This window comes from Cyclopterus lumpus, chromosome 21 (genome assembly GCF_009769545.1).
Source record: "Cyclopterus lumpus isolate fCycLum1 chromosome 21, fCycLum1.pri, whole genome shotgun sequence".
Classification (NCBI taxonomy): domain Eukaryota; kingdom Metazoa; phylum Chordata; class Actinopteri; order Perciformes; family Cyclopteridae; genus Cyclopterus; species Cyclopterus lumpus.
Genome location: NC_046986.1, coordinates 11,874,456 through 11,888,225, shown reverse-complemented (window position 1 = coordinate 11,888,225; position 13,770 = coordinate 11,874,456). Strand labels below are relative to the sequence as shown.

Genomic DNA, 13,770 nt, shown 5'->3' with positions numbered 1-13,770 from the left:
TTCATCTTTGATTGAAATCAATCCTTTCTGGGATTTCCATCGTGTTCACTCTCTGTTTAGTTATTTATGTTTCGTGTGAGTATAGTTCACCAGAGGATAAGCTACGAGAGAAATGCTTGTTTAGCTCGAGTCCATTGACTTTATGTATGTGTGTTTTATCTTTGTGCATGTGTGTGTGTGTGTGTGTGTAGGGGCTGAGTAAGAGAACGGGTGTGTCATCCAGTGTGCTGCAGGCTTTGTGGATCAGCTGCAGTGCTGACGGCCTTTCTGCAGCATTGGCCTCCCTGAGGAATCTGTACACACCCAACGTCAAGGTAAAGATGTTTTCCAGCTCTTGTGTGCCAGTTAGACCTAAAACAATCAGCCCAGTAGCTGATTGGTTGATGAAGCATCCGTTGGTTCCAGCTTCTCAATACTATACCGGGTTTGTGATTGGTGGTCAGACCAAATAAGCAATTTGAGGACATTGCTTCAGAATCTGGTAACTTAAAATGGACACTTCTTCATATTTTAGACTTTCATTTTGATAATTAATAGTGATGTTCTTACTAGTTGATTGATTGATGAATCAAAAAGTCAAAAATGATTTCACTAAAACTCTTGAGTCCCACTCATGGCATTATTAGTGACATATGAAGAACTAAAATATCCTCCCTGAATGCTCTTGCAATTCCACAGATGGCAATTACTTTGTGATTATTATAAATGTCACGCTCTGTTCCTTACACATACTTATGGGGATGAACTCAGAAGAAGAGATTCACTTTTGTAACTACCATGAAAAGCAATTCAATTCAATTCAGTTTATTTTGTATAGCCCAATATCACAAATTACAAATTTGCCTCAGAGCAGTATAAGGATGCTCATCGGCCTCGACTGATTCATCCCGTTTCTTACCATGAGCTTGATACATGGTCGTCTCTTGTCCCTAAGGCTGAAATAAAAAAACATTTACTGGCAGGCAAAAGTGTAAATAAATATAAAATGAATTAGAGTCAGAGTGAGTTACTGATTGTAAAAATATAAACGCCTAATCTTTTGTCGTTAAGCATTTGCTATTTTCCTCACATTTCCAATTTTCTCATAACATTTCGTAATAATTTACATTTTTCTAACATTACCCTCTTGTCCTTCTTGCAATATGTCCCATTTGTGCTTATATAATAATGATAAGATAATAACATGTCTCCGTATGTTCAGGACAATGATTGATGAAGGGTGCGTGTGGCTATTGTAAGCAATGAATGTAGACTAGAGCAAGTGAAAAGAGTGCGTCAGTAATAAAAGACAGTCGGTTACATTTGTTATTTCCAAATGTTTGGATTCCAACTGCTTACTTGAACACAAGAAGAAAAGAAAAGAAGGCAGATGCATTCAGTTTGCATCTTTGGCCAAATGTAATATCATGCATATCTTGTAGCTGAATAACAATTTGAAGACAAAAATATTGAGTTGCTTGTTTCACACAGTGATTAGCCATTTATGTATCGGAGGGCATTCTTACTCTCATATGAGCTTCATGAAAGCGAAAGTGAAAAATGTTTGCAGGAAATGTGGGAAGTTGATGAAATGTGCACCAGGATGAAGAAAATAGGAAACTTAAGGATTCAGCAAGGGATGGGGGTCAGAAAATAGGATAAGCTTTTTCTTACTATGAATATATACTATGGTATTTTACTATCTGTATTTATCCATATATTCAGTTCCACTTTTGAGTCCTCGGATATTCTACTAATGGTTTGTTGCTTTGGAGCTCCTCCAGTTTTGTTTTGAAGGGGGGGAAGTATTGGCCTTTCATAGATTATGTCACAATGATGTATTCGGGCTTGAAGCTAAATTATCCCGCATATTGTAGTATTTCAGTGGTATTCCATCACTTGTTGTCATCCTTAATGTCCATTTGCGAATTATTGTGTGTAAAGTATACCATCACTCAAAGAGACATTTACAGAATGACCTTGTTCTGTCCTCTAGGAAAAAAAAGAAAGAATTGCTGTTAATTCATTCCACATTGGATCCAACGAAAAATACACAATATAATTTCCTGTTGTCGGATACTCATTTGGCTCCGTGGTTCTGTTTGACTAAGCATTCATTATTGATTTCCTCATTGAGGAAGAGGACAACGCACTTAATAATTGCATTCAATCGAATGTGACCACTTTATTTGGTGTCTGACCTTTGCTTGGAGAAAAATAGCCGAAGCTAAAGCAATAAAAATGTTGACATTTTGGAAATTAGGTGGAGAACATCAAATGTATTTTGAGTCTGAGCTTTAGATTCTGCTGCTGTTTAAATTAGTCCTTGTACCTGGTGTTCCCAAAGTCATAAATTGCTTGGGCTTAAATTATTCTTCGAGGAATAATGAGTGCATAAGGATTCACGTGATCCTTCACATATATATTCTTGTGTTTTAATGTAATGATTTTGTCGTTTTAATTTTCCATGTTGCAATTGAGCTATTTTGGTATTTTGGTATTTTCCTGGAAGAGGGATCTCTCATCTGTTGCTTTTTGGAGTTTCTTCCATTTCTTACCTTTTAAAAAGGGAAGCGAGGGTGTTAGGACAGAGGGTGTTGTATTCCCTACACATTGTAAAGCCCATTCAGGCAAACCTTGGATTTCTGATATTTAGCTGTATGCAATAAATAAAACTGAGTAGACTTGACATGGTTAAAAACAGCCAGATTTGTTTACCTTGAAATCACAGCATGACAGCATGTTGTCTTTGGTTTCCTCCTTTTTGAAAATACATGAATCTTAAATTCAATTCAAAGGAAACTTTTACATACGAGGTACAGGTGGTAACACTTTGTATAAACATTGTTCCAACCCCAGCCGTCTTTGTTTGCATTTCATTCGTACAATCAGGTGAGCCGTCTGCTGATGCTTGGTGGTGCAAACGTGAATTACCGTACAGAGGTCCTGAACAACGCGCCGGTGCTTTGCGTCCAATGCCACCTCGGTCACCAGGAAATTGCCTTCCTGCTGTTGGAGTTTGGGGCCAGCGTAGACGTGGTGTCTGAAAATGGCATGAACCCCCTCTGCTTTTCAGCCGCTGCAGGACACTTGGGACTAGTCATGCTGCTCTGCAAGAGAGGGGGGGGCAAGGTAAGGAGCCCACATGTTTTACCCTCTAGTTTTATGAATAAAGATGTGTTAGAAATATCCAAACTGAACTGTTTTCAGGCTAAAGTCATGTCTATCTGCACAGACTTTATATCGCTGCAGTACAGCACTCAAAAGCTATTTAAACATACAGTACATTTATCCCAGGTAAAACTAACCTTGTTGTATTACCACCAGGTTGATCATGTAGATAAGAGTGGCCAGTGTGCACTGGTCCATGCTGCTCTCCGAGGACACCCAGATATTATCCAGTACCTGCTGGAGCTAGAATGGAGTGCTGAAGGGCAGCAGCAGGACTGTGCTCTGAAGAACAAAGCTCTGCAGCAGGCCTTGATAGCGGCATCCAGCATGGGACACACACAGGTATGACTCACACACATGCACATGTTTTACTTCACACACAGTCAACCCCCACCAGCACCCTCACCACGTACAGTCAAAACAATTAATGGGCGTGAGAATATGATAAAGATACATTACTGATGACAAAAAGAGATATAGTTGAATGAAGAAAACTAACACACACGGATACAAAACAAAACATCTTTTCAAAAATGTACTACACGTTTAGCTTTTTTCAGACTTTACAACAGCACCACTACCCTTCCCTGTGGGTTTTCACAACAATCTTTTCACAAAATATTCCAGAAAGCAGAGGTAGCTATAGATACAATCTTGTTCTCAGTGAAGATGACTTAAGGTTTGAGCCGTGTATGTCTGAAAGCGGGGTTCAGTGATTGCTGCCCAGGTGTGTTGCAGGCTTAAGGTTTATTTTGGTTTCATTATTAGTTGGAATGGGATCCTGAGGCCCGGCTCAGAATAACAGAACTGGGCCAAGCTAAGCTGTCAACCCACATGTAGACGGAGACCCCGTTAAAGTATTAATCAGATTGGACTCAACTCGCATAACCTCCTACAGTGGTTCAGGGACAAGTGGCTGTCTAGTCTGCTGCGATTAATTAAGAAGAATTTTCTCAACCAGCGGTATCCTATTCTGCTACAAAATTAGCATGTTGTATAACCCCGAAGATTTATTTGATATCTTATGCTGAAACAGTATGCCATTAATCCAAGTTTCTTTTTTGGCAGGTTGTGAGAGGCTTGCTGGCATTGAATAATGAGCATGCCGTGCAAATTGATAGCCATGACACTCTGTGGGGAGAGACAGGTATGTCTTCATCCATCTTTTTGCATTACGTGGCTCTCTTGTATCATCACCTACTGTTTTAACATTCTGGACCTCACTGATGTTATTGCATGCTGCAGCGGAGGTTTGTGTGTCTCTCTTCTGCAAAGTAATGCTCTCGGTTTGATGTGAAGCGCATCCCAAACATGTGTGCATTTTTATGGCCGTTCCAAGTTTCCCCTCCCTTTCTGGTAAAAGCATTACTTACTGTGGCTCATGTGGGTTTCTACTTTGAGTTTGGTCAACACAGCATTTCCTCTGAACAATGATTTCCCAACATGCCGCTGGATTTCAGCTCCAGTATCCCTTGGTGCTCTATGTTAGATATTGCTAACAGTTGGGACATTTGAAGTTAGTCTACCAGCTGTTGTTTGTATTGTAGACCACATTTAGGTATAAACAAATTACATATTTTATATATTCCACTTAGATTTAGTTGTTGACATTAGCGGAACCTTTTTTTTCTTCTCTTTTTGGGGGCGACTGGTAAGTTTGTTCTACTGCCTGATTAAAGTTGATTGCCATTTGAGATCAATAGAATAAATGGTGCAAAAACCATGTTCGACAGGATAAAGTCTAGAACCAGGAAGTGGCTGCCAGGTGTGAAACTGCAAAAAAAGAAAGTAGTCGAGAGGACAAAGTAGTCGAGAGCAATGTTTACAAAGAATGGACCCGTAAGTGGCCATAACAATATTTATTCACACGTGCTTTGTTTTCTTGTTCCCTGTTTAAGTACTACATATATTTCTTTGACATTATCCAAGTTTCAGACAGTGTTAGAGCTGTAATATTTTTTTTTTAAGGTTTTTGAAACATTGGATACATTTGAAATGTTTGTCTCTCATCTTCAATGTGAGCTTTTTCTTTGAGACACAATTCAAGCTATAAATGTTCAGATCGCAGCCCTTCTTGTTTGACAATAGTGTTTGATGCTTTTTTTGTGCATAATCATACTAGAATAGATTTTTTTGCAAAAGGAGAATTTTAATAATAGTCTTTTTATGTCTGTCTCAGTTGTAACCCAGCAGGATTTAGCACGAAAAGTTTGGTACCACAGGAATGTAGGTCAGCCTATTAGTGCAGAGGCTGTCCACAGTGTGGTTAACTGGTGCTTGTGTACAGCAAAATGACTACAGGACTTCAGACCTTATTACAGTCCTGGGACAAAGAGTCGTCCCCCTGAAATATTCCTTTGTGGAACTGCTGCTCTGTTTCCACTAATGACTGGAATCTGTGTTCTGGTGAAATTGTAACACCTGCCTTCTTGTTGCTGAAAACATAAAACTAAACCCGATATGTAACCTGGACATGATTATTACTGTGTAACCGTACATATAGTAACCATACGCCTAAACTCTCTCAGCTCTATTTACAAAGTGGATGTTAAATCACAACCAGCACCCTCTTTGTATGCCTTCTAAAGTATTCAAATATATGGTCACAGGTAGCAATTGGAAGTTGCTGAGCGTCGCTCTAGCCCCACTGACCTGGAACAAAGTAACCTCAAAACCCTTGGCATGACCGGATATTCAAATATTTCTGAACCAATCTGGCGAAATCTGTCATTTAAAACTAGATCCAGGCTGGGTTGTGCTTGCGGGGGAAAAAAAGCTGCATTTTCTGCAGACATATAATGAACATTTAGTGGTGTATTACAGGTAGAGATGCAGCTTTGTAGAGTTCACTACAGACAGTAAAAATGACTCTGCCCATGTTGGCTGGATGCAAACAACAGAAATGATCAGCGCTGAGCAGCACTCTATTAAATATCAGTTTCACTTCAAATACCTTTTCTACTATGTAGCGTGCAGATTTAATAATCCGACCTGGTAACAGTCTGCGCTCTGATGCAGAGAATGCTAAAACCGACAAAGACTCGCAATATCCCCTCTAAAAGCGTCCATTCATCGCTGTCTCCAAAACACTTCTCTGATAACAACCTGTCTCTGTGAAGATGAATTTCATATTTAAAATTCAATGGAATATTACATCTCTATGCAAATAGGCCTACTGTCTCCTGTGTTTAAATAGAGGCGGATTGAATTGCAGTTGTGAAAGCTCCATCTTTTTAAAATCACCTCTTAGGATGCAAAACACTTCGTTATGCAAAGAAAGATAATTTACCTGCAAAGAATCATTGAGGTGAACACTCAAGGCAAAGATCAACAAGTCCTTGTGTTGCAGCAGAGTAATCTTTTGTAAATCATGTATCATTTTATGATAATTTGTTTGTTTCTATCCCCTGTGATGTACAGATGGGTATAGACCATCCTCTGTCTTTTTGATAGGCATTTAAAAACGAATATATGTATAACAACGTATGATAAATCAAGTAGCCAGTGGGTACTTTGATGCATATTATGCTCGTCAGCTGTTGTCATGGCAATACTCCATTTGAATGAGAACATATTTATTTTATTTGAGACATAATCCCAATTTATTTTGGCATTGAGCATTTATTTGGTTTGTCTTGCTTGTCTTTGTTGAGTTTGTGTGTTCATGCTGATCGAGCTTTCTTTCTCAGGGGTCTTAAGCTCATGGAGAAACTTCACTCATGCTACTTTCGTTAGCATGGCTTGAATATAGGGGACACATTCTGAATATGAGGAGTATAAAATTCACTTGAGGTCTTCTCAGCCACTGTACAAGGCTCTGCTGTATCATTTCATATGTACAAAGAGCAGAAGTGTTCCTACTGTATAATAAGAGCACACCATGAACTCACCCAGGCAGCTATTTGTGAGTTTGCTCAGGTGCCTGGGGAAAAGATGCTCTTTATTCTCGCATCAAGTGACAAACACCTGCATTTGTACTGTGAGCGCTGAAGCCAACCCTGTGTTAACCGATGAAAAGATCTTTTGTTACAGGCTATATTTATCAGCGGTTTGAAGAAAAGATTCTTCATCCAAACTCGTGCTTCTAAACAGGAAGTTGATGCATAAATACATCCTCCTAAATAAATCGGACTTGTAACTTTCCCTTCAGGAGCTGCAGGAAATGTACTAGTTTTATTTCTTTTAATGTGGAGCATTCAAATGTAAACGAAAACTTTTCAGATAATTGACGTTTGGTTCACAGAGGGGGAGGCAATGTTTGCTTGTGTGCTCAGTAGAAATGCATTTCTTATGTAAAAGTCCAAAGCAAAACAAACTTGCCATTTTACAAATGACAAATCAATGTTTCAGAGTTTCTTTTAATATGTTGCCTGTAACCTTCTGTAATTGACGGATTGATTTTGTTCATAATCAAATTATACTTAATAGAATTATTTATTAATTTAGAAACTAACCTACTGATAAATTATAACATGAGAAAGCCCAAATTTAAAAAAATACTCCTAACTCTGGTTAGAAATGTATATTTAGAGCCTTAAATCGGTGTTGTTTAATGGATCTGCAAAGTTCTTGTTAAAAGGTCACAACCTCTTCGTTGTTGTTGGTATATCTTGGGTTTCTCCGGCCTAGAAGTGAAGTGGTGGTGGATAAAGACATTATTATGTGTTTACTTTGTAAATCCGATATAAATCAGATGGTGATTCAGAGTCTCCTCCTCAGGACACTGTCATGGCAGAGCAGAGTTGAGACAAGGCTGAGGAATAGCTTACAACACGTGCTAAGATAAAACAACGCAAGAATAGACAAGAAGTTGCAAGTCGAACTGAAACGTAGAAAAGGGCGCTTCCTTCTCTGAAGAACGGGAACGCTGAGATCTAGTTTCAAGTAAAGTGTTTGTAAATTAAGATATGAAGATATGCTTGCTTGGAAATGGCACAAAGCAAGCAGTGAGAGCTCCTCAGAATACACGGCGTTATGTAAAAACAGGCATCACTTTCAACATCAACAACTGCACAGCTGTTGATGGTTTGTTCAGTGTAACCCAGGTGCTGCTAATGTTGCTCTCTGGAGCCCTAACGCAGCCTAAATTTAGCCTTTCAAAATCATTGTTTTCCACTGTGCTGTGTGTGAGGATATCCATATGTTGAGCAGATGGAGGGCGGGACTGTTTGGCTTTTATGACTGCTCATCCAGATGGATGATGTCAGTCAGATATGGAGGCTCAGTGGCACCTTAAATCTCTCCGAGGTGAATATGAGAGAAGAGCTGTTCTGATTCTTACGGTGGTGTTTTGACAAGCAGCGCTCGTTTAGGACCGGCCCATCTGCTGCCGCACGCCAGCAGCCGCAGATTAACTGTAAAGCGTTAAACATTTCGAGAATCTGTCTTTGATTTCTTCCCAGACCCGAATACAAGCACAATTATGTTCTTCTTCTTTTCGTTAGAAATGAATTTGACACAGTTAAATCCAGTTAATCGTGTTCTGAAAAAAAAGATACAAAATATAAATAAGAACCGGGTGTTTTGCACACTTGTTTGACTTTGTTGTCTGTTTGTCTGGTAATGCATAAAATGACTGGAGTCTCTCTGTACAAGGCCCGGGGAGCTTGAGGCATAATTTGAATGAGTTTAATAAGCATAGCGTAATTGTCTGTTTTTAAACTCAATTAGCGCCAAGCATTAGCCGGCTTTAGAGGCATTCTGGGATTGCAAACAGTATTGAGATCCAAGTCTTTCCCTTTCCACATACTTGGGTTGCTAAAGAGCCTTGATGTTGCTGGTGTACAGAATAAATCTGTGTGTACTGTACATACTGTTATTTTCACTAATCTTGCTATCCAGTATCCTCTCTGGCTTAGTGTTAAGTGCGATGCTTTATATTCCACTCTAATCTCACTACTGTACGGTATCCTTACCTTAAGATGCTCCTCTGTACAGATCCAAATAAAGAAGTCAGGACTACTTCAGATTTTAACAGCTCCTCCTTCATCCTCTCTTTAGCCTTGACGGCAGCAGCCGGCCGGGGGAAGATGGAGGTCTGCAGCTTCCTGTTGGAGCAGGGGACGGTGGTGCAGCAGGTCAACCGGCGGGGGGTGTCCCCTCTATTCTGCGCCGTCAGACAGGGACACTGGCAGGTGAGACACACAGAGTTGCTCTTCTCAGCCAGACAAACTATCACTCTGTGTCCACAGCAATCACGCTGCAATTACACCTCAACAATATCTTCCTCGAAGGAACAGTGTGTGGTATTTGATTGTTGTATGCGTTTACTTTTATGTCCTGCCCATAGAGCTAGTTCTGGTCTAATTGTTTCCAGACACGTGGTCCCTGTGAAAATAACTGAATTTAATGATGTCATGCACCTGGATGCGTTTGATGCCTGTTTTCTGACTGACTGTTTCCTAGATTGCAGAGCTGCTATTGCAGCACGGTGCTGATGTCAACATCAGCGACAAGCAGGGCAGGACCCTACTCATGGTGGCTGCCTGTGAGGGTCACCTGAGCACCGTGGAGTTTCTGCTTTGTAAAGGTGCGCTACAACATCAGCACCACAGAACATCCACCATTAATACCATCATTCGCCAAGAAATTATAAGGCGGTGAATGCGTATTGGCTGGATGTATTAACTTAGCAGAATGTGTTAACATGAAGTATTTAATGACTATCGTTTGTTTCAAAGGTGCATCTTTGACTTCGATGGACAAGGAGGGACTGACCCCCCTGAGCTGGGCATGTTTAAAAGGACAAAAGAACGTTGTGCAGTTTTTGGTGGAGAAAGGTGCGGTCATCGACCACACAGACAAAAATGGACGAACTCCGCTGGACCTTGCTGCCTTCTATGGCGATGCAGAGATTGTAAGTGACAATAGTTTCAAAAACACCAAACATCAACACTGTACTTCATTCAGCCTTAACTGAGAGCCTCCCATGGCCATTATTGCACACATACCGTTCTGCATTAGGCCGGCTCATGACTGTCAACACGGTGTTTCTGAGTGTTTAAACTGTTGGTGCTGTCATGTAGGTCCAGTATTTGGTGGAGAGAGGAGCAGTGATAGAGCATGTAGACTACAGTGGGATGAGGCCTCTGGACAGAGCCATAGGCTGTCGCAACACGTCGGTGGTGGTGACTCTGCTAAAGAAAGGGGCCAAGCTGGGTAAGCACAAAGCGTTTCCCCCCTATGTCCAGGTGTAAAACCTACTGGCACTGTAAAGGTTTGTGTTTGAGTGCTGTCAATTAGTTTACCACTTAGTCAGCTGTTAATCCTGTGGTCTACAGAAACTGTTTTTGGTTTGCTAAGTTTTTTGTTTTGCCTCCATGTCAAGCTTGTTTCTGTCTGCTCAGATCAGACTAATTCTGTGGAATGTTCCGGAAAAAAACCTTGTTTCCATTCCTGACTTTCACTCGCTGTTCAGCTTGTGCGTGTGAGTGTGCGTGTGTCATTCCTCTTCTCCCTCATGCTATGCTCGGCTAATTTAAGAATGTGACTTATCACCTAAATGACATTCATAGAGCTATCTGGGTCTGCAGCTTATCTCCAGTGCACTCTGCCGTCTCAGAAAAGATTTTTTTTTAAAGCCATGGGCAGAACCCATACACTTCTTTCTTAGCACAGTTTAAAACTTTTTCAAGTTGATTGACACATAATTATATCTGGTCACAAAACACTTGACACCTTTTCCTTTCACTACAAATGACTACTCTTGCATGACCTCTTTTCTCTTCACTCTCTCCCTCCTAACTCTTTCTTAACTGCCTTCAATAAACTAAGGCTACAGAACGTCACCTTACGATCGATCAGGTACAATCTTTAGGTAACTTTACCTTGTACCAATTTACAGCGAATACAGTGCGTTCTGTTGGAACCAGTAACAACGACATAACACGCCTCTCGACTCCTCTCTTTCCCCTCTACCACCACAGGGAACGCAGCGTGGGCCATGGCTACTTCCAAGCCTGATATCCTGATCATCCTCCTTCAGAAGCTGATGGAGGAGGGAAACCTACTTTACAAGGTAAAAACTTATTGAAATGTTGCATGTTCTTACACTGTCCGGCTGCACTGAGTTATTATTAGATGATGTCATGTTTCTCTCATATGGAAGGGAAAAAACATTGAACAATATAATTCAGTTCAGCACAACAATGAAGTGATAACCATTTTTTTCTAGCCCAGGTAATACAGAAAATGAATAGATGTGTATGGTCCGCACCACTTAACAAAGGAGCCATGATTGATGCCTAACATTTAACGGCTCAAGCTTGTGGGAGAAAAAAGACAAACTTGTCAGTTGTTGTGTGAGTGTGTGTGTTATTTATTGGTCTGTGATTCTCATATGATTGATGAGAAGGGAAGGCTCAAGTCGGAGAACAGCTTTGCAGAAGTATGTGGTGAATATCTGTGCCCGGCTTCTCTCCCCCCATCATTTCCTTCTGGTTCTGTCCTCTTCCTCACTGCATGTCTGCCCTCCATGTGTCCTCCAGAAAGGGAAGATGAAGGAGGCAGCCCAGAGGTACCAGTACGCCCTAAGGAAGTTTCCTAGAGAAGGCTTTGGCGACGACCTGAAGGCATTTAAAGACTTGAGGGTCTCTCTGTACCTCAATCTCTCCCGCTGTCGCAGAAAAACCAACGTAAGCCTCTCAAGAGACACTCCACTTTCTTTTTCTTTGTTCCTCAGCCAGTGCTGCTGTTTCCAGCACAATCCTTTAATGACTGTTTCTTCAAGGCGTTTCACTCAGAGTTGTATTTGTCTGTGAGAAATTAATATCATGGGGTATCAATATATTAATTTTGCTGAAGAATACACTTTTCTTCTGTAATTAAATGTGTTTTATTAACTCTTTCAATACATACACACATAATGGCACACAACAATGGAAAATAAGTAACAGATGAGATGAGAAAAAAATAACAAATGAGGAGGCACCATGTATCAATAAGTTGGATAGTATATTTCCTTGTTATGTTATTTCCTTTTAACACATCAGAAACGTTAAACAATTTACGTTGGGAATTATTAGTTACTATTCTTACTTTTAACCATTCAGTAAGATTTGTTTTGTGGTCTCCTGACAGAGAACCATCCTTGAAGCAGCAATAAAACCTGCCACATTTTGTTAGGTTGCACCTTGTTGGTAGAAGAGACCAGTCTCCTAAAAAGCAAAGCTGGGGAGATTCTGCCAGTGACCTATGCACTGACCAGCTTCTAGAAAAAGAGAAACAATCTCACATAAATGAAGAAAAGTCCTTCTTTCACACTTCCAACAATAGTTGAAAAAAAATAGTGAAATATGTTAATTTGCTCACCGCGTCTCTAAGTGACCACCACTGTTTGAGTTCAGATCTCTTTCACCTTTATTCCTTCAACGGTCACAGTTACTTTAAAGAGTGTTTGCCATCATTTCATTTTTTTTTTAAACTGAAGCTGATCAGGCACTCCGAGGCTAATCAATGTTTGAGGCAAAGATGAATCAGTTACTAGGACTCCAGCTTGTGAAATGAGTTGAGCATGTGTGGGCAGAGGAAGCTTGTTAGTGTTCAGATGGCAACAGGGAGGAAGCCACAAGCCCACTGGGCAGTGGACTCAAATCTCCTCAAATCTTTTCAATGTCTGCATGCCGGCCCGTCTGCTCACTCAGCCAGAGTTTCTGTGCCGAGTAGAGGAAAGAGATTTCACAGAATGATGAATTAATGACTATTGCAGGAGGACTGGACATTTTAAAAATGAGCGAAGAAAATGTATGACTTTCTAAGCTGTACTTTGTCTTGGAGTTTCTGCATAATTGTTTCCACAGAAAAGCTCTTCATAATAGTTTGTTTACATAAGTCTTCGTCTAGTCATGAGTCTTAGTTACAAATCTAGCAGGAAGACTTTAGTAGCAAACCAGCTGATAATGTGTTACATCCCAAAATCTAGAGGGAGATTAGGGGGAAACCATGAGGTTGTCTGATGTGTGTTTCTACAGTAACAGCACCCGGGGGTGCCTGCCAGGCTTTTTATCGCTCTACACAGAGAGAAAAACTGCTGGAGAGATGTAGCTTGGGTCAAATGCTGTGTTTGAAAATACGGTCATCTCCTCAAAGCAATAAATAAAACAAGCAACAAGGACGAAACCGATGTACTGTATGTTCTTAAATCTTTATTTCTGTGATTTAAATTGAGCTTGAATATCTTCTGGCTCAGTAATTTATTAATTCTGCTATTCTTGTAGGATTTTGGGATGGCTGAGGAGTTTGCAACAAAAGCGCTGGAGCTGAAACCCAAATCCTATGAGGCCTACTATGCCCGAGCACGAGCTAAAAGAAGCAGCAGGTAAACTATTGAGCTCCAGAACAACTACTGTGGTTGTTATTGGTGGTGAATTATGTAATCTGGTTCCAGTAACAATGTTTCGCTTTGTTCTTTCTCCAATACACAGGCAGTTTACAGCAGCCCTGTCTGACCTGCATGAAGCAGCCAAGCTGTGTCCCAATAACCGGGAAATCCGTCGTTTGCTGGCTCGAGTAGAAGATGAGTTTAAACAGATGCAGCGCACTCAGACTAAAGGAGTCGCTGGGGCCGCAGCTGCTTCTGGAGGTCACGAGTCTGAACAGGAGCAAGACGAAGGACAGGAGGAG

The 13,770-nt window shown here is 40.6% G+C and overlaps 2 protein-coding genes across 2 annotated transcripts in view; both read left to right on the top strand.

The window, feature by feature from the left end:
• Nucleotides 1-10,904, top strand: part of LOC117750959 (protein TANC1-like) — an 83,940-nt gene extending 73,036 nt beyond the window's left edge. Inside the window, exons 15-22 of the mRNA XM_034562434.1 lie at nucleotides 192-314; nucleotides 2,872-3,111; nucleotides 3,307-3,492; nucleotides 4,219-4,297; nucleotides 9,151-9,284; nucleotides 9,556-9,679; nucleotides 9,831-10,006; nucleotides 10,176-10,904. Of these exons, the coding sequence (XP_034418325.1) occupies nucleotides 192-314; nucleotides 2,872-3,111; nucleotides 3,307-3,492; nucleotides 4,219-4,297; nucleotides 9,151-9,284; nucleotides 9,556-9,679; nucleotides 9,831-10,006; nucleotides 10,176-10,346 (1,233 nt within the window). The 3' untranslated portion in view covers nucleotides 10,347-10,904. The remainder of the gene's footprint in view (nucleotides 1-191; nucleotides 315-2,871; nucleotides 3,112-3,306; nucleotides 3,493-4,218; nucleotides 4,298-9,150; nucleotides 9,285-9,555; nucleotides 9,680-9,830; nucleotides 10,007-10,175) is intronic.
• On the top strand, nucleotides 10,301-13,770 carry LOC117750579 (protein TANC1-like; the record flags this gene model as incomplete). The annotated part of the gene is made up of 6 exons (XM_034561844.1): nucleotides 10,301-10,308; nucleotides 10,924-10,966; nucleotides 11,076-11,167; nucleotides 11,637-11,783; nucleotides 13,365-13,465; nucleotides 13,572-13,770. Coding segments are annotated over exons 3-6 (522 nt in total), but the record flags the coding sequence as incomplete, so codon positions are not given.